Source organism: Prinia subflava, chromosome 5 (assembly GCF_021018805.1).
Source record: "Prinia subflava isolate CZ2003 ecotype Zambia chromosome 5, Cam_Psub_1.2, whole genome shotgun sequence".
NCBI lineage: Eukaryota > Metazoa > Chordata > Aves > Passeriformes > Cisticolidae > Prinia > Prinia subflava.
The window spans coordinates 51,678,291-51,696,667 of record NC_086251.1 but is presented as its reverse complement, the minus strand read 5'-3'; the positions used below and the strand labels follow the sequence as shown (position 1 = coordinate 51,696,667).

The 18,377-nt window shown below is 42.3% G+C and overlaps 1 protein-coding gene across 5 annotated transcripts in view; it reads right to left on the bottom strand.

The window, feature by feature from the left end:
• The window catches only part of EVL (Enah/Vasp-like), a 142,159-nt gene that overhangs the window by 51,777 nt on the left and 72,005 nt on the right, over nucleotides 1–18,377 (bottom strand). For all 5 annotated transcript variants that reach the window (XM_063399355.1, XM_063399357.1, XM_063399359.1 and 2 more), the window contains exons 2-3: nucleotides 15,109–15,277; nucleotides 8,044–8,221 (exon numbers count right to left, since the gene is read on the bottom strand). In XM_063399355.1, the coding sequence (XP_063255425.1) occupies nucleotides 8,044–8,221; nucleotides 15,109–15,277 (347 nt within the window). The remainder of the gene's footprint in view (nucleotides 1–8,043; nucleotides 8,222–15,108; nucleotides 15,278–18,377) is intronic.

Sequence of the window (18,377 nt, the reverse complement as noted above, 5' to 3'; positions counted from 1 at the left end):
ACAGAAAGTCTATTAAATAAAAAGAAGCAACCAAGGCGAGGCTGGGTGAGGCTTTGAGCAACTTGATCTAGTAGAAATTGTCCCTACCCATGGCAGGGTGAACTAGGAACTAGGTGATCTTTAAGGTCCCTTCCAACCCAAACCATTCTGTGTATGGTCTCCAAATGAACACTGGCCAAAATCTGGCCTATACTGCTTGCACATAAATTACTGGACTTGTTAAATTTTAATAATTTATTTTTTCCCTAAGCTAATATAGTCTTCTGCCACTGACTGCACTCTAGTGAAAAAGCCACAGTGAACCTTCTATCACTGAGCTCTGGAAACTTCTCCAGTTTGCACCACACTCAGAAAAACAGGGCTTTGAAGGCGATGGCACAAAGGAATCTTGCCAACACAAGTCAGTGTGTACAAGTCTCTCTTAAATCTCTCAACAACTTTTTTTCCACACACAGTTTCCTTCCTGAAGCGGTTTTGACTTAGTGCAGAAGAGTCCAGCACAGCAAAAAGCATCAGCAAGAGACTCAAGAGCCTTGAGGTTCATGATGCTGCTCAAAGAGCAGAGGAGGTTTTGTTGTTGCAGAGGTGGGACAGCGGCTCCGGCGCCGCTGCTGCTCTGAGCAGGGACACAGCAGAGTCCTGCAGGGACACAACAGAGTCCTGCAGGGACACAGCAGAGTCCTGCAGGGACACAGCAGAGTCCTGCAGGGACATGGCTGAGGTGCACACAAGCAACACATCATGGGGGTTTGCTTGCATGACTCTGAGAGAGCACTTCAGTGCCCTGGAAAACTTTCTGCTGTGGGTTCCTACCGTCCAGGGGACTGAACAACTGAACTGAAAAAATGCCTACTTCTATAGAGCAGAATAATTAAATAACGGTTTGATACTTCCTGACAGATGAATAACAGCAATGATATTTACAGTTCTAGCACTGAAAGCAGTCTGTAACCCCAGTTTATCTATTCATGACTGAATCAATCCACCTCCTGTGCTCCAGTCAGCTGGAGCCAAGCTAGTACAGAAGATTAACCAGTTTTACTCACTGCTCCTCCTGGCTGGAGCAACTTCTTCCAGTTCTGGTTTTAAACATGTTTCTCTTAATGTGAAGTGTACCCAGGTTCCTAGAAGCTGTTTAGAGCCTAATGCTAATAATGCAAGGGTTGTGGGTTTGATCCCTGTGTGGGCCATTCACTTCAGAGTGGGACTCGATGATCCCTTCCAGCTCAGAATACTCTTTGATTCTGTGAAATGTCATACATCCAATTAGGAACTCATGTTCACCTGAGAAAAGGGCACCTGAGCAGTCTGGCAGGCAGGGGAGGTCTGCAAGCAAGTGCTTATTATCTCAGAAGTTTGGTTATTTTGGAAAGATGGGCAGAGGGCTCTTGCGAGGACTGTCACCCCCCTCAGCACAGAAGGAAGAAGATTTGGGAATTAAAAACACAATGAGTGGTCCTGTGGCTGAGCTGATGTTTTACAGCTGGGGTCACAAGGGACTCCTGCCCTCACAGGATTGGGCAGAGACCTGTTGAACACAGTGAGGCACTGCCTGGGGTGTGCCTTTCACTGGTTGCTTCGGGAAAATAAATTCCCACCTAGTCTGCTGGGTAACAGCTCATCCCCATCCAACTGGCAAAGGAGGAAATGTATTTTTACAGTAAGCAATATACCAAAATATTCTTATGTCACGTGAACTTTTCTGGAACAGTTTCAGTGATAAATCAATGCAGCAGATGAAAGGAAAAAGCTCATCATCTTATTTGAATTTTCCCTCCCTCTTCATTGACTTACAAAGCACAGCAATTTAGATCAGAAACCCCCCTATCTGCAGAACATTTCTGAGTGACTGAAGTTGATACTGAAACTGGTGTAGGCATGAGTCTGGAAATAATGTGAAATTTATTTCTCTAAACCTTTCTCTGGTGTTTTTGAAAGATGTTGGTCAGAAAACATTTAATCTCCTGGAAAAACTTTTGTTTTTTAAAGAAGCAGAATTTTTTTTTTTTTATTTTTCACATGCACCCAATTAACCATTGCCTGCAGGCTGCTATTTTGGCCAGCCCTAGGTATCTGATCACATGGATCATATTTACACCAGTGAGTCCAAAAGTTTGTTGTTTACAAGTTCTCTATGCCTGGAATATAAATAGGAACAAGGTCCGGAATGACTTGGTTCAAAGACCTGCAGCAGAACACATCCTTATGTTCTGCAATGCCTGTGCCACCTGAAGTTACACGTCTCTAAATGTTAGTAGCACTCTGAAAAGTAAAAAGTGCCCAGAATACACCACCTTAGGGCTTTATAATCTGCACCAACACACCTGATAGTGTGGGAAACAAGCCCACAGTGCAGCCTGTGAAGCATCTTGCATGGAGCACAGATCCCTTTACCCCAGCACAGTTTTGGAACCAGCTGGCTGCAGGTGGGCATTGTGTTCTGTGGTGGGTCCCTTCCATTACTGCTGAGCTTTTTTATGTATTATGCAGTGCTGTAATGAAGATGAAGTCTTTTGACTTCCCACACTGTGTCCTCTGTGGTGCTGGGAAGTCTTGGGGCAATATTATCAAATAAAACAGGCACTGCTTTGTAGAAGATGAATTTAGATGACTGAATCTCTCTGAAGTTACACTTTACTGCCACTGAAAAACTGAGGGATGCAGGATGAGTTGGCAAAATGGTAATGAAAAAATTAACTGAATATAGCATTAGAAGAAAGTATAAAAAACTCTGTGTACCTTTTTCTCTGAAATCCAGTGCATCATAATCTTCACACACATCGTTCACTGACAGAAGCCTTGCAAATACTTAGGGCATCTAACTAGCAGAGAGAATGTGTGGTGCATTCTGCCAGTTTATCTGCTATTTGATGAATCAAAGCTTTATTCTTTTATTTCTCCAAAGTATTTTTTAAGGAACTTCCTCCTAGCCATACAGACATGTCCCCACTTCTGAAAAAGGAAAAAAGCAGAATGACTGAAGGAAAGGAAAAAGATCTCAAACTCCTGAGAATTTAAGAAAATCCAAGATCTTATGGGAAAAGAGAAATACATGTCAAATAATCCACAGTGGTGGAAAAGGCAGCAGATCTTCTAACCAGAGGAAGAGGAGTGAGGAGCAATCCTGCTGACTATCAAAACATCCTCCCTGCAGAGATAAGGCTGGCTCTGTGAAGCTGAAGGCACAGGGCTGAACTCTGCACCCTCCATGACCTCTGTCTGTATCGTGTGGTCTGTAAGACACTTAGAACAAGAAAATGGCTTTCTTGCAAGGAATAAATAAAGAAATAAATCACTATTAATTTTCTTCAAGCCTCTCTCCTATTTCAAGCTTTCCTCCAATTTCTCCCTTCTTAGTCAGATAAGGCAGCTGACCTCTAACTATGATTAACTCTGCAATGAGCCCTCTGCATAAGGCTTTTCAGCATGTGGTGTTTACATTTAGAAATGGAATTTTCATACACTGTATGCTAACAATAACTAAGTCCCCAGGGCACGGACATCAAAAGAAAAGCAGAAGTTCACAATACATTATGTTCACTATGTCACAGGCAGCATTTACCAGCAGCACAGACTGGAGTCTTAATTCCTCTCCAAGAGGTACCACGTCCCTAAGCCATGGAAGCCCAGGATGCCCCCAGAGCTGGTCACGCCAAGCCACAAAGCTGAACCACTGCCCCCTTATGCAAGGTGGGAACATGCAGGTGCTGCCAGCAACCAGCTGGGACTCCATGTCTGAAGAGAGCAAACAGGGAAAGAAAAAAAATGAAGAATTCCTCTGCCTGTCCCCCGAAAACTGGGGAACAAGAAAGGAGAGAAAACAGTCTCATTCCCTCTCTCCCAGAAGTGTAACCACTCACTGGGAGAAGCTCTGAGTGCACAGGCTCCATTAAGCCCTGCAGAAAGTTACCTTCATTATAGGCACCACTGGCTTCCCTACAAAATTGTGGCAGGGGAGAACTTGCCCATGTTAGTGACTAATGCTCTCACATCATGTCCTGCTCCAATAACCATGCTGCCCTGCCACCAGTCACTGCATTGGTAAATCTAAGAGGATGTAAGCCCTGAAAAACATGAAACATCAAACAGCCTGTGGGCAGGATCTGTGCAAAATTCTTCCACACTCTCCTGGGGCAGGAGGGGGTGATGCTCTGTCCCAGCGAAACCTGGCTGCAGGTGACAAAGTAAGCTGGTGACACCCTACCTTGTAGCAGGTAATTTATGCCAGTGAAAGGTCTGACTTCTCAAAGTGGACACCCATGAAAGAAAAACAATTAAATGAGAAGTTGTTTGTCACATTAACGGTCTTACTAAATGACACCATTAAAGCACTGTAAGCAAGAGATTGGTAATGAGCAAGTCAGTGTTATCATTTGCTCTCATTTCGCAGGCTGGCTCAGGACCAACATTTCTCCTTTTGTTTGTAAGGGAGAACAGATTAAAGAGATGTATACGGAAATCAAAGTAATTAGGTACACAAACAAGTTGGCAGGTAAACAACTGTGATTCAATCAGGCAACTGTCAACCTCTAAAGGAAGGATGGTACATATTTGTAATATTATTTCAGTTTTAGTCCCATTTTATCTGATTTTGGATTACTCCTAACCTAACCATTAGCATCCTTACAAAGCAGAAGAATGAGGCAGGTCTGTGTTCACCTCTTTCAAGGCTTGCTTTAGCCCATTCGGGGGACATGCACTGGGAGAGCTCCCACCACAGCCCTGAGAACATGGACAGCTGTAAGGTGGCCAGCTGTCCCCACGAGTAAGAGTGTGAGTACATCCACTGCAGAAACACTGCCAGCCAGAGAGTTTAGGCTGGGACTTTTCTCCCAACTTTGCAAACTTTGGGATGTCGCACTCCTGGGAAGACACCTGCCCCAGCACTGATCTTGACGTGTAACCTGGTTAACCACACAGTCTGGCTGTAGGATCTGATTCAGCCCCTTTAACCTTTGGCATTTAACAAAGTACTTGGTTTAGTTTTCACTCATGCCCCATGCAGTCAGAACAGAGAGATCAGTGCTTGTGCTTGTGCTTGGGCATCGCAGTTTCTCATGAGGCATCTCCATCTCACGAGGAAGAGGGACAATACAGTAATTCCAATCCCTAGCTCACAACTATGTATTCAGTTGAAGTGACCCAATCATCTGAAAGTCAGCACTACCTAAAAATTATTTCCAACTCCCCAAAACATAGACCACTACCATTTTTTCTAACTAGTTCAGCTTAATGCACCATTCAAAACCCCACACCATTACTTTGTGCCAACACTATTTTCCCAAATGTAACAGTACCCTGACTCCAAATCTGCAGAAGATATGATGCAGTTTCACATCTTCTGCTGTAGTCTGCCATGATTAATTTTAGTTTATGGAAGGGGGTGGTAGAACGAAGGGAGAAGCAGCCATGGAAGCCAGAATCTGTTCAACTATGGGAGAATGAGCAGTACTCAAATGTAATAATGCCTCAGTGGGGAATACAGGAAAAAACTAAACATTAGAAATTGCACGTGCCAAGTAGTGCACACAGCATATTCCAAGCTGCAGAACAGCAGGTAGGGTTTGCTGCCCTGTGAATGTGACAGAGGGAAACTCTGTTTCACCCTGTGCTCTTGGGTGAGCTTTTTATGAGTTGTATGAGCAGTTCTGGGCATACAAATGCACCCCTTAAAGCTCCCATCCATCTGCATAAGCACATGGGCAACTCTAATACATGGATGCATAGATATAATGAATATGTTTTTCCTAATGATTTTTCCATATGAAAAAGCAGACCCTAATGCAGCATGCAGGCAGCAGAACGGATGGGGTATGCAGGCAGTGGCAGTGCCTGAAAAGATATATGGATATATGTGCTTGTATGAATCCCCACTCACATTAATTCATGCCCACAAAAGCTTAAGGGCTATAGAAGCCTGGAAGAGCAGATATGAAAAAACATTCTATAACTTATGTCCATTATGTACTTTTGCTGTCAATTTGCACACTGAGATCACTGCAGTAACGGGAAAAGTTATAATGATATAAAAAGCTTCATTCTGATCCATTATCAATGTGTAGCTAATATTACAGAGAAATACCTCTTCAGATAAATTTCATTATTAAAAGAAGAAAAGAAAAATGAGTACTTTTGGAATTTGTTTTATAGAATCAGAGGGTTAAAAAAAAAAAGCTTAAATAAAAAGCTTAATTTCTCTTTAATCAAAATTTCAGATTTTGACAAGTTCAGCTGTAAAGAATGGGGCAACTGGCAATCTTTGAAACTTATAAAATTTTATGTATGAGACAAAAAGGGTTGCTGAAGACTGAATGTTTATCAGACCATTCTTTTTTTTGTCCAGAAAATAAAGTTTTTTATCTGTGACCCAATTCATGTCTTTGAATGTGACAACTACAAACTCTAAACACAAGCTCTTCAGCGTGGACTGAATTTTAAACCTGTAAAGCATCTAAAGCACACTTTTGGTGTGCTAGGGAAATGAATTAAAACTACTCCAAAAAAGGCAAAATGAAAATTATTGCTGGCTGTATATGCATAAACTTCTCAGAAATTTAATAGGCTTTGCAAGTGCTCAGAAATAATTTCTTAAAAATATCTCTTGCTCATTGCTAGGTGTAGCTAACATAATTTAAGACAGTTTCTTGTATTTTAGCCTATGAGCAATGAATTCTTATCCTGAGACTTGTGTTTCCACAAGGCACCTCCCTGAAGCAAACTCAAAATCCTGCAAAAACCTCACTCCCTTTGACAGGAAGAAACAGATGGGAAACAAACCCAACACAAAATTAAGGGCTTTTGGGAGAAAGGCAGACTCATCACAGACTTTGACCCAATCACTACATCCAGACCACAGCAGAAGTATCCAAATTTGGAGGGATAAAAGGGCTGGGCACATCTGAGCAGACAAAGAGCTCTGTACTCTTCTGACTTTCCTGAGTTTAGGACTGGTGAATCTTGGCCAGATTTCCTCATGAAGTCTCCTGCTGTGGCACATACTACAGCTCAAAATCTTCAAGATGAAGAAGGCAGAATTAAGCCCTCAGTACCTCTAAATATAGCTAAGAATTTGAAATATGTCTTGATTTTTGATGAGTTTTGCATTTTCCAGCTTAATAGAACAGAAGTAGCAAAATAAAAAAATATGAATTCTCATATTACAAGTACACCTTTTAGCAAGACGTATTTGTGTATTGAAGGCTGATTGTCAGGAGACAATCTCTCTCTAAAGAGCTGCTGTCCATCACCAGTGAACACTGCAGTGAAACCTGGATGGCAGCAAGGGCTGCAAACTTTGACTCACCGTGTTTGCAAAAGGAAAATAGGGCTGTGGTGTGTGCTTTTGCAGGAAAAAAAAAAAAAAAGACACCACACAAGGACTGCTCTGTTCCCAGCCCAGGAGCTGCAGAGAGGTTATAAGCATTTAACTGAGGGCAGTGCTTCATCCAGATACCACAAATCAGAAACTGGCTTCCACTGAGAAACCAGGACTTTATTTATTTTGGGCCCTGTTCAAGCTAATGCAATGACAAATTCCCAGAACAGCAAAATTCACCACAAACTTCTTCTACAGTTAATATAGCATTCAATGACCAAGGTGCCACACCTCTTTTGGAAAGCTGACCCACAAGAGCCAATGGCTGAAACTGGCCCAACACACTGGAAATACCACATCTAAGTCCTATCCTGGAAGATTTTGTGACTTTTTCCCTATTTTCTGTTTACTTGAAAGTTTTATTCTGCCATCTCATATGTAAAACAACACATTTAGGGATCCACATAAATCAGTGGAGCTACCTGCCTGCTGAGGCATTCCCAAATAACTACTGATTTCCTATGGTGAGTTAAGGCACCATGAAAAATGAGCAGAAAGGGAAATAAAATCTGAAAACATGTTCAAATCATACCACAGCCATTTCTCATCTAAAGGCTAAGGGTTTTTATTATAATGTGTTTTATGATGGCATCATACCCAATACGACTGCACGAGGTGATTGCTAACAAGCATTTTAAAATGCCACAGATTAACAGAGATTAATTTACCTCCATCTTGTGAGTTCATGATGTTCAGAGCAAACAGCATGGCATTGGAGAATGTGGTAGCCTCTTCTTTGCTTGCAAAATTCAAGCCATAGACCTGCCGTGCGTCGCGCCATTGATGAAAGGTAGGTGTTGCTTGATTGTACTTCAGTCCTTTCACAATTGAGTAATTAATCACTACCTGTGATTTGAAACAGAGGGGTGAGGATTAACAACAGCTCTTCTTTCAGTGGGAAAACCCCTTGGGTGAAGGTTAGCTAAACGGGTTGAGGCAGTTCCCGAGGCAGCTCCTACACGGCTGTGCAGTAAGGCAGTGTTTGTTTCTGTGACAAGACCCACATCTGGGGGTGAGATTCACTGCAGTTCAGCTCAGCCTCGGGGACTTGCAAGCCAGTTTTGCAAAATCTATTACCTGCTCGTGTTTTCTACAGCACCTCCACAGGATGCAGCCGTGCAGATGCTGCAAACAGCTGTCAGGAGCCAGGGCCAGCAGCTGTTTCCATCTTTTGGAGGATGATCATGCCCAATTGTTAGAAGAAGAGCCAGACAGAGTTCTTGGAACTAACCTTGCCCTATAGCACACACATTACTCATTGCAACAGTTTTGCTTTCCTCCTCCCATGTGTCTGATCACCACCAGCTTCTCATGCTTAGACTTTTTCTTTAGAATCAGAGGCAATGACAAACGCAGGAAACCACTCCTCTCTCATTTCTTCCTTGCTGTATGTGTGGTGTTTTCCAAGTAAGGGGTGACTGCAGCAGAAGGCTGTTACTTTTGAAATTTAGCCTGCTAAATACAATGCCCTGTTTATCCTTGGGCAGGGCACTGGGACACCCAGCTACACAGCACAGCTGGGCTCCAGACAGAAACCTCCAGTGCTGAAAGTGTAAGCTGCTCTAGCTAAGGGCGGAGAGGCAGGAGTGTCCACTGCACCACCGTAGCACTTTGTACACAGAATTTGTGTTAGAGGTGGATCCCACACACCAGAAAACCCACCAATACTTTTTTTTTTTGCGGTCTGATCAGCATTTCGGAAAGTTTTCTGTTAACACTATGATTGCAACTAAAAAGCTTCAGTGTATTTAATTAGTCCAACAACATTTCTGGTAGATGACTGACAACTCTTAATTATAGAGGGCAGACTTTTAAAACTAATTTCAAAGATTAACAACTAGCTCTGAGTTTTGAATTTTTAATGGACAGACAGTTTAAACTGGCAGAGAAACATTAGATGAGCACCTACTAAGGAGCAAATTTTTTTACATACATTAGTATTTTTGAAGGACAATACAATTTCATTGATATAGTTAACAGATGTCTTGTAACTTGACTATATTAGCATACAAAAAATTATGGAAACCAGGAGAGAAGCCACTACACCCCTAAGTGATTACAGGTATACTCCTATTTCTAGGATGCATTTACTTACAGAGCCAGCCTTAGAGAGTGATGTAGAAGATAGTCTTTGACTACTTGGTCTAGCTTTAAGCACAAATATGATGGTGCAGCTGTTGCACTCAAACCACTGTCATTACCAAGGCTCCACAAAAATGCATTGAGAAGCAGTCAGACCCACACTGCTTTCTGGACACATTTCATTGCAAAATTCCTGACCTGTGAGACAAAGGAAGATGCAGCCCTCCACCAGGTGTGCAGGCTCCTAAGAATTAGTCCCCTGGAAATAGGAACTGCATCACCCACATGCTGCATGGAAAGACACCCACACCAACCAGAATAAAGTGGAAACTGGTCACAGCAAAGGCACTGAACTTCCTCTTGTATCTGAGAGCTTGGACAGCCTTTTCTCCTTGAAAAATTGCGACATCACCCCCATTCTTCTACTGAGCATTGGGAGAGCCTGTAGCAATGTTGCTCACACTCAAAGAGTCTCTTGAGCATCAAGTAGACTCATGCCTGGATTTCTAAACCAACAGTTTTAACATAAACCAATCTTTAAGTCTTCCAACCATTTTGGGTAGACTAACCAAGGGAAGGCAAATCTTTGAGAAAATATTAGAAAGATTGTGAGCTTCTACCAGGTTTTCAAAGTGAGTCTTTCTCACCTACTAACAGAAGCCTCTGTTTCAAAGGACACCACTATCAAAGCCCAAAGAGCACCAGAGGGTGCAGAACAGCTGTATAATGAAAGGCAGAAATTGTACAAACCTATGCCAAAAATTGTTTATTGGAAGCCAGGTAAACTGTTCAAAACCTGCTTCCAAGGAACTCCATGGATCTGCTTTGTTCTGAGGGTTAGATCCCTTTAATTGAATAAAGACAGAATTTAAATGTTGGCCTTCAGTAATCATCAGGATGCCCATACATGTAATACCTTGTCTTCAAACTCAAATCAGAGAGTTTACTGAGAAATGAATCACTGGTAAATGAAACTTAAAATAGCCAGAGATTCATTTTTATCTCCTTTGGTTCGTGTTTATAGAAAATGGAAAAAAGAGGAGGGGATCTCCTGCTGTTGTTAAGAATGAGTACACAAAGGTGTCCTGTACAGATGGTGTGGAGCCTCTGCAAGGCACATGATGATAATGAAGTGCTTCAGAGCAGTAATTAGAATAAAGAAAGTCTCCTTGTTTGAAGCATGGGGGTTTTTCCAGGTGCTTCTAAGGGATCTTTACTCTAAAGCTTCGTATGTCAGTAAGAGAGCACATCTGCCAGGCTGAGCAGAGTTCATCTTTTAATCTTCAGTTGCAGTCTACAGCAGGTGAATTGCAGAAGCTCTCACTGGAAATCTTGAAGAAATAAATCATGGATTTGTCCATGGCAAACAGTTCTTCCTATAACTCTTCCCCTAGAATTTGACTTAAAAGATGAAACATGACATTTCATATGCCACTTTTTTTCTTTTCAACCCTCTTTTAGTATTTTATATCCTGAACAGCGTAGTTTTACTGCTATATCTTACTGATATAAATGTCTGTGTTGTTTTGAAGCCTGTTAAATTCTGTATTTCAGTGATCTCATATGGCAAGGATGGTTTCACAGACCAGTCATGTACAGCATTATCTTGACACATTTCAACGTTCCCATCACTATAATGTTAAAAAAAGAGAGATTTGCTTCACTTCTACCCAGTACTCTCCCTCACCCTTTCACCTCAGTTTCAGGTGTAGGCTCCCTGGGACCAACAGGGAATTTTAGAATCTCAAAAGCTCAAAACCAAGAACCTTCCTTTTGACTGCAGAGCTGTGAGCTGTCAGCAGTGACAACAGTGGTGGCTGATGGGGCTCACAGCAATGGGGCTAGAAGGGATGGAATGGGCTTCAGGGTAACACCTGAGGTGTAAACACAGCCAGGATCGTGGGAAGAGTTCCCACACAAGCCTCACCACCAACACTCTTGCTTATTGAACCAGGACAAGACAATTGCTTGTTTCTGCAGAGCATGAAATGGTTCAGCAGCTTGGGCCCTGCTCTGCTGCCAGAGCTCAGGCTCATCTCTCAGGGAGCAGCCACGACTGCCAAAACAGCAAGGATATAAAAACTGCTACAGCTGAGGCCAGGTTCTTTATTCTGTAGGCAGGCCCAAACCTGATGAACTTCTAAGAAGTTACAACAGTGATTAATTGGTTCTTCCTTTTCAAAAATTGTGGTTAGCTTATATTGCAAGAATGCCGTCCCTGCTTCAGTTTTGGCTTGGCTTCACATGTGAAATGTCTCACCTTTCCCAAGGCCCTGTTTCTACATTCACTTCTCAGCCACATGAACACACCAGCCCCTCAGGAGAGGTGATTCACTTGTGAGCTGCACCCTACTCCCTGCCTGTTTGTTCAGCACGTGCCTTTGGGTGATGAGATCAGGCTGAACTGACATCACTTGATGTAAAGTTCTTATTTAAAACCTTAGGTTATGAGGACTCCGGAATGGGGAGCTAATGCTTTTTGGCTTTGTGAACCTCTTGCATGGTGACTGAAGTTCACACTTGTCACCTTTACAAAAGGCCAGGTAACAACAACAGCTGGCAAGATGCAACGGGTGTAAAAGACATGATTGCGACTGTTGGCTTCAAGAATCAACAGAATCATAGAATTGTTCAGGTTGGAAAAGACCTCAATGAACATCAAGTCCAAAATGAAGGCTGCAAGGAAACATCAAAGCTCGTGACGTTAAACGATTGTAGCACTGATCTGGCCTTAGCTTCAAACCAGTTCTGGCCTCTGTGTGGTTACAAAGCTTCCAGACTGTGCCTGTGGTTTTCTAAGGTTCCTGCTCAGGCCAGTGTGAGGCTGTGCAAGGCTGCACCTCGAGGAGAGCAGACAGGGAGCCGAGGCTGCGCTGGTCCGTGATGCAGCACTGCGCCGCTCGCGGTGAGCGCCCACACACAGAGGAACCAGACCTGCTGCCCACATCCTGGGGGTGACAGTGCTCCAGTTCTGCTGCTCCACAAACCAGATCTGCCTGTGGTGTGCTTTCAGACACTGTCAGCAGAGGAGCTACGGTGATAAGGAGATAAGGCAAGCAGAACAAGAATATGGTGTCGTAAGCTACACACATGCACCAAAAAGGGGGCAGAAAAGAGAAAGGTAACTAGACAGAGACAAGACAAGGAGTCTACAGAAGAAGATATGTGGAAAATGAAAAAGAGGATGAAAATTAAAGAGAGATATTATTAGAGGTGTAATATAAACCACCAAAATTAAGAAGCAAATATAGTCAGGCCTGACTATATGAATGAAGCCACTAAGATTATTACTCTAGTCTGTGCTTGACAAACAGAATGTAAGAAAAGTTTAAATTGTTCCTCCGTGGTATTGTTGTATTACATATTTTAAACTAGTTTCTCAACTCCTCAAAAATCTGTGTAGCTTCATTAGCTTCATCATATGCCAAATCCCATTTTAGCTGAAGATTGGTCCTTTTCAGATAAATATGTCTTTTTTGGCAAACCAACAGCTTTACTAAAGCCTCAGTTTCAGTGAGGCTTTCAGTTTAACAGAATCTGAGAGCACTCATGAAACGGCTTGAAGGGAGAACTATTTTAACTGAAATTAATTTCTATTCTCTTTAAATCCAAATACTTAGCAAGCCTAGCAAGCTTATGATTCCATGTGAGACTCATATAAAATATATTAAATTCTGAATCTTGAGACTTTCAGAGTGTTCCTTTGAATACTGCTATGCTACACTGTCTTGACTTTATTCATAATACTGGATTTTTGCAATCATATTTAAGGGAAACACTTTGTTTCAGGGAGTTTTAGGTGACTCACGTAAGTGACTATACTTTCTGTTTATTAGAAAGAGGATTTTTAGTCTTTAAACTCTAGAGAAATATATTCTTCTACCTGTTTCCTTCTGAACTGAGATGATTTTTAGACAGCATGCAGCATCTTCATAAGTTGGAACATTCGAAAGCAAATAAAATACTACAGTTAACGCAAGGCATGTTCAAAGTGCAGCTTAAGATTTGACTTTTTACTACGTCCTACTCTTTAAAGTGCATGCTCTGATTAAGACAGACCTCTGGTACTTAGTCTCCTTTACAAGTATACATACTGACTTTATGACTTGTGCTTCTTGTACACCAGCTATTCAATCCCATCTAAGATCGCAGTCACATGAAAGTAATTTACATTCACCTGCTGGCTATGTAAAATAATGAACTAGCATGGCCCAGGATAAAGCAGTACTCTCTTTCATAACTGACTAAGAAGACATTGTATTTAATTTTTTTAATATATATTTTCTCTTTCTGAGTGGAACTGCTTTCATATATTGCCTTTGCTCTACAGAGAAGGATAAAAGCAGACACAAAACTTTTGGCAGATGTTTCAAAAGTGCACTGCAAGGAGAGCACTGAAAACCAGTGTGCTCAAAAACCACCTATTTTTGTTCTGCTTTTCCTTTCTCAGAGTGACTCTGTGTATGCACGGTGTAGCAAAGCCATTACCACCTCCAGTAAGCAACCTGAGTAACTTTTCCAGCTGGCCCAAGCATCTTCACAGCTGTCAGCTGAGGATCAGCAGCGTTTCCACAAGCAGCTCAATCCACTCCACATTTGTGGTGGCTGAGAGGTGCTGCTACCCCGGCTGCTGCTCTCTGGGCTGGCCTGACCTGGCTCAGCTGGGCTGGGTTTGCCCTGCCCCTGCCAATGCCACACCAGCAGCAGTGCCAGCCTCACCTCCCCAGGAGGCAACACCACTCCTGAACCAACAGGCAGCTCCTGGGAAACTTTTTCCTGATCCTTGTGCCACGCAGAGGGCTCGAGGTGAGCCAAGGGTGGGCAGGCTGGGCTGCCCCTGCCAACCAGCCTCATGCCAGCACACCTCAACCCTGAAATTGCTGCTCTAAAATGCAGGGGTTGCACCACTACTCACTCAAGTAAACTTTGTCTGGGGTCCAATTGTGACACTCAGGGAGCTCTGATGGCTTGTGCTGCCCAGCACACCACAAACCAGGCTGGCAGGGCCACGCCGTGGCAGCCCCGGGCTGAGCATTGTGCTTTGGTGGCCAACGGGGGTCTGATCCCCCTGCTGATAATCTAAATCCCATTTTATTCCTTTAATACCCATGGAGGTCCTAAAAATTAGTGCGCTGTAAATCAGATCACAGTGTGCACCTGGGATTTTCAAGTGCATTACAAGGAACTAATTGCTTATCACAGCAATGCAACAACCACCCTTTGTGGGACAGCAGCACAGAACAACTGATTTTTATTCTTAATATAGTACCAAAACCAAGCAAAAAGTAATTTGGAGGGAGCTGAGAGCAAAACCTGCAGAGTGAATAGACACATTTCACAAGAAAAAACTGGGCGGGGGAGGGTGGACATTTAATTTAAATTAAATGTTAAATTAAACATTTAATTTAATTTTAAATTAAATAGCATTTAAATCTCTTTGGCATCTCCCAAACACTCTGTTTTCAAATAAGCAGTAATAATTTCTGATACATTCTGTGTGCAAAAAAAATTATACAAAACCTGAATCAGTGGAATCTAAACAGACTAGCAGGCACTTTGCAGGGAGCAGGAAATGTTGCATTAGGTGTAGAACTGAGGTTACCAAATGAGATCAAAGGTTAATTTACAGGAAACTTGATAGAGTTACTCACTTGTTGATCCTGCAGTTTAACTCCAACTACCCTGAAGGTGTTTGTGGCCGTGTTGTGGTAGATGTTGATTCTGCTGAATCCCTGCTGGCCAGGTTTGATTGGCACCCATTTCTTACTGGTATCGTCATAGACCATAACTGAAGCTCGGGCTTGGCAAATACTCTGTTCACTGGGGAGGAAAACAAAAATATCAGGAAAGAAAACAGTGAATTTGCTGTTTATTGCTTATTACTTAAAACTTCTAAAGGAAAAAAAACACCACAACAACAGAAACTATCAGTACTACTTTGAACATATGTTTTATAAGAGACCTGCTAATCCTTTGAATGTGATCTGTTAAATTAAAGCTGACATGTCATGTGTTCACAGACTTAAAAAACCTCCTGTATGCTGCTGTTTTGAACCAATAATCTATTTTATATAAAACATTAAGCCTTGAGAAATAACCTGCATCACATAAACATTATGAAAACTGTCCAACAGTACAAATGCTCTATTTATTTTATGTATCTATTGGCAAGCGAAGCCTTTTACATTTGCATGAAAACCTACCAATATTTTATAGCTTGCTGACAAAACAAACGTGACACCCACAGCTGAGTTATACATTTCAAACTGGAAGCAGGCAGACCTTGAACCAAAAGCCATGTTAGGTAAACTGAAGAAATCAATTAAGTTAATCCAGCTGACGCCCTAATACCCAGACCCATTGACGCACTTAGGAGTCCCAGAAAACACAGTGCAAAACACACAGGAATGCTTTTTTCCTAGTCCTAGTAGCAAAGAAAGTGGGGAAGGGGAATCTATGAACGTGGATGCATGCCAGCATTAAAGTACATAACCACTACTTTGTATAAATATATACAAATTTGTATAGTGTAAATAACTCTTTTCCCCTTTAGAGTCACAGAAATTCCTTAATACATTACCTCTTGTTTATTAGTCATATCCTGACTAATATACATATAGAGAATCATAATAAAACACACCCTTCAAGGGCAATAAATGCCACTGGCAAATGCTGTGACATGTCAGAATTTCTGTTCTGCTCTCCTGGTTTCCCACCCACTTTTGTTATACCAGAGGAAATACAAGTTGAAGAAAAAAAATGAATCCTGCAAATTTTGGAGATTTGAGATCTTTAAATGTAACAGGGATTTTCAACAAGCAAATAATGCACCTTATGACGCATTTATGATTCAGTTAGTGCATCTAAATGAAACTGTTGAGATCTATGTCCTGCGAAAACTTTAAGTTCATGACTGTCCTGTTAACTTTACACCTATATATAGGTATATATACCTCCCTTCCTCAGCCCAAGCCATATTAAATAATTTTCTACAATGCAACAGCAAGTGGTTAATCCGCTTTGCACACAAATCCCCTTCCTTCCCTCTTTGGGTTTGCCTCCCTAGCACACACACACACACAGAAGAAAAGGAGAAGCTCCTGGGTGATGCCAGACCATGTTGCTGCACTGCCACAGTGCCAAATCGCAGCACTTGTAAATTATATAAATTATATAAATTATATAAATTATATAAATTATATAAATTATATAAATTATATAAATTATATAAATTATACAAATTATATAAATTATATAAATTATAAATTATACCCACTGCTGCCCACCCCAACCTGCCTGACCCCATCGCTGTCACTATTTTAATGAAAGGGAGCACGTTGCTTCAAGTATTAAGGGGATCTGGGTTGATTATAGCAGCAATTTTCAATCATTTCTGACTTGTGTGTCACAAAAAGATTTCCAAGGCAGATGTATCCCCCACGGTACACTAAAGCCTACTGACTCTGGCTTGTTTTGTCAATCACTTTGCACAGCCTCCAGGTAGCCCACAGAGCTCCTCCAGGCTGTGGGCAAGAGCCTGGAAAGTCCTCACAGGATTTATAGAGGGAGCAGTGATGCCAGCAGACATCTCTATAAAGAACAAGGTAGGAAAATTCAGAATAGATTGTATTTTTATTACGTGTCATAGAAACAGAAAAATTCTGTTACCAGAGCAATATATTTAGATCACAAGGACTAAACATTATTTTATTTATATTGTTCAGAAGTCATAAAATCCAGCTCAACCACCAGTTGCTATTGCATTATGAGATACCTGGAGAACAGCTGTGCCTTTGCTGATGTACTTACCCAGCAAAGACCTCTCCCTCCTGTTCTTTAAGGTACGCTAATGTCTTGTGGCAGCTCCTCCATATCTGACACGAGCAGCTGAGGGATTTGAGCTCCTTCCAGCCTGCCTAATCCTCCAATTGCTGCAAGAGCTGCAGCCTGGCAGCAGTGACAGCATTGCCTGCACCCTCCAGACCTGCTGGGGGACACTTGGATTCATAGATGGGGAGAATGGGAGAGAAATATACCACAAAATGGCAGGTTCACTGGATGGCCTTTGTCATATGGGAGTGGAAAGGCTAAAAATAATCCCTGGTGCCACAAAGTCTTGTAGATGGATGGATGGTGGCCACCTGCCTTTGCTGCCAGGTGTCTTGTGCCACCTCCAGCTCCACAGGTGGGGGGAGCATCAGCTGCCCAGGGCACTGCAATCCCCTGCCCAGGGAGCCCAGTGAGCCGAGGGCTCCAGGAAAACATTGTTCCTGGGAGAGTCACACTCAGCCAGTGTGACACCACGTCCTTCTCCTCAAGCCTTGCCAAGCACTACAAGTCCTGCTGTAAACTAAAATAAGCAAGAGCACATCACTGGCTTCAGCAGAACAAGCCTAAAACCCAACACTGTCTCCATTTCAGATGAATTTCTGAATGGTGTACCCACCATTACTACGAGCTGCTAAATTAATCAAAATTAATTAAAATATCCTTACTTACAACAAAGAGACTACACCTAACCATTCAGACATGAAGGCCTTAACATGGCATTACTCACAGTGCCACACCCAGATCCCAGCAGATACAGCAACTTTGCCTTCAGGCTTTGCTTACACCAAAATCAGCAGCAAAGGACCTGACACTGTCCTGTGGCTGAAACACAGACACAGAGCTCAGGAGCAGGGTTTGATGCACGACAACCAATTGGTACTGTGACATGAAGCAACAACACATCAAGCTGGATCCCTGCTCTCCTGCAGTCAATGGAAGATTTTCCTCATTCATTTAAATGGAAACAGGATTGAGCCTGTTATCTGGCCTCCAGTGAAATAACAGAAAGGAACATAAAACACGAGGGGAATCCTTTTCTGCAAAGCACTTCATCAATCTTTCAACATCCAAAATGCCTCCAGGGACCCAT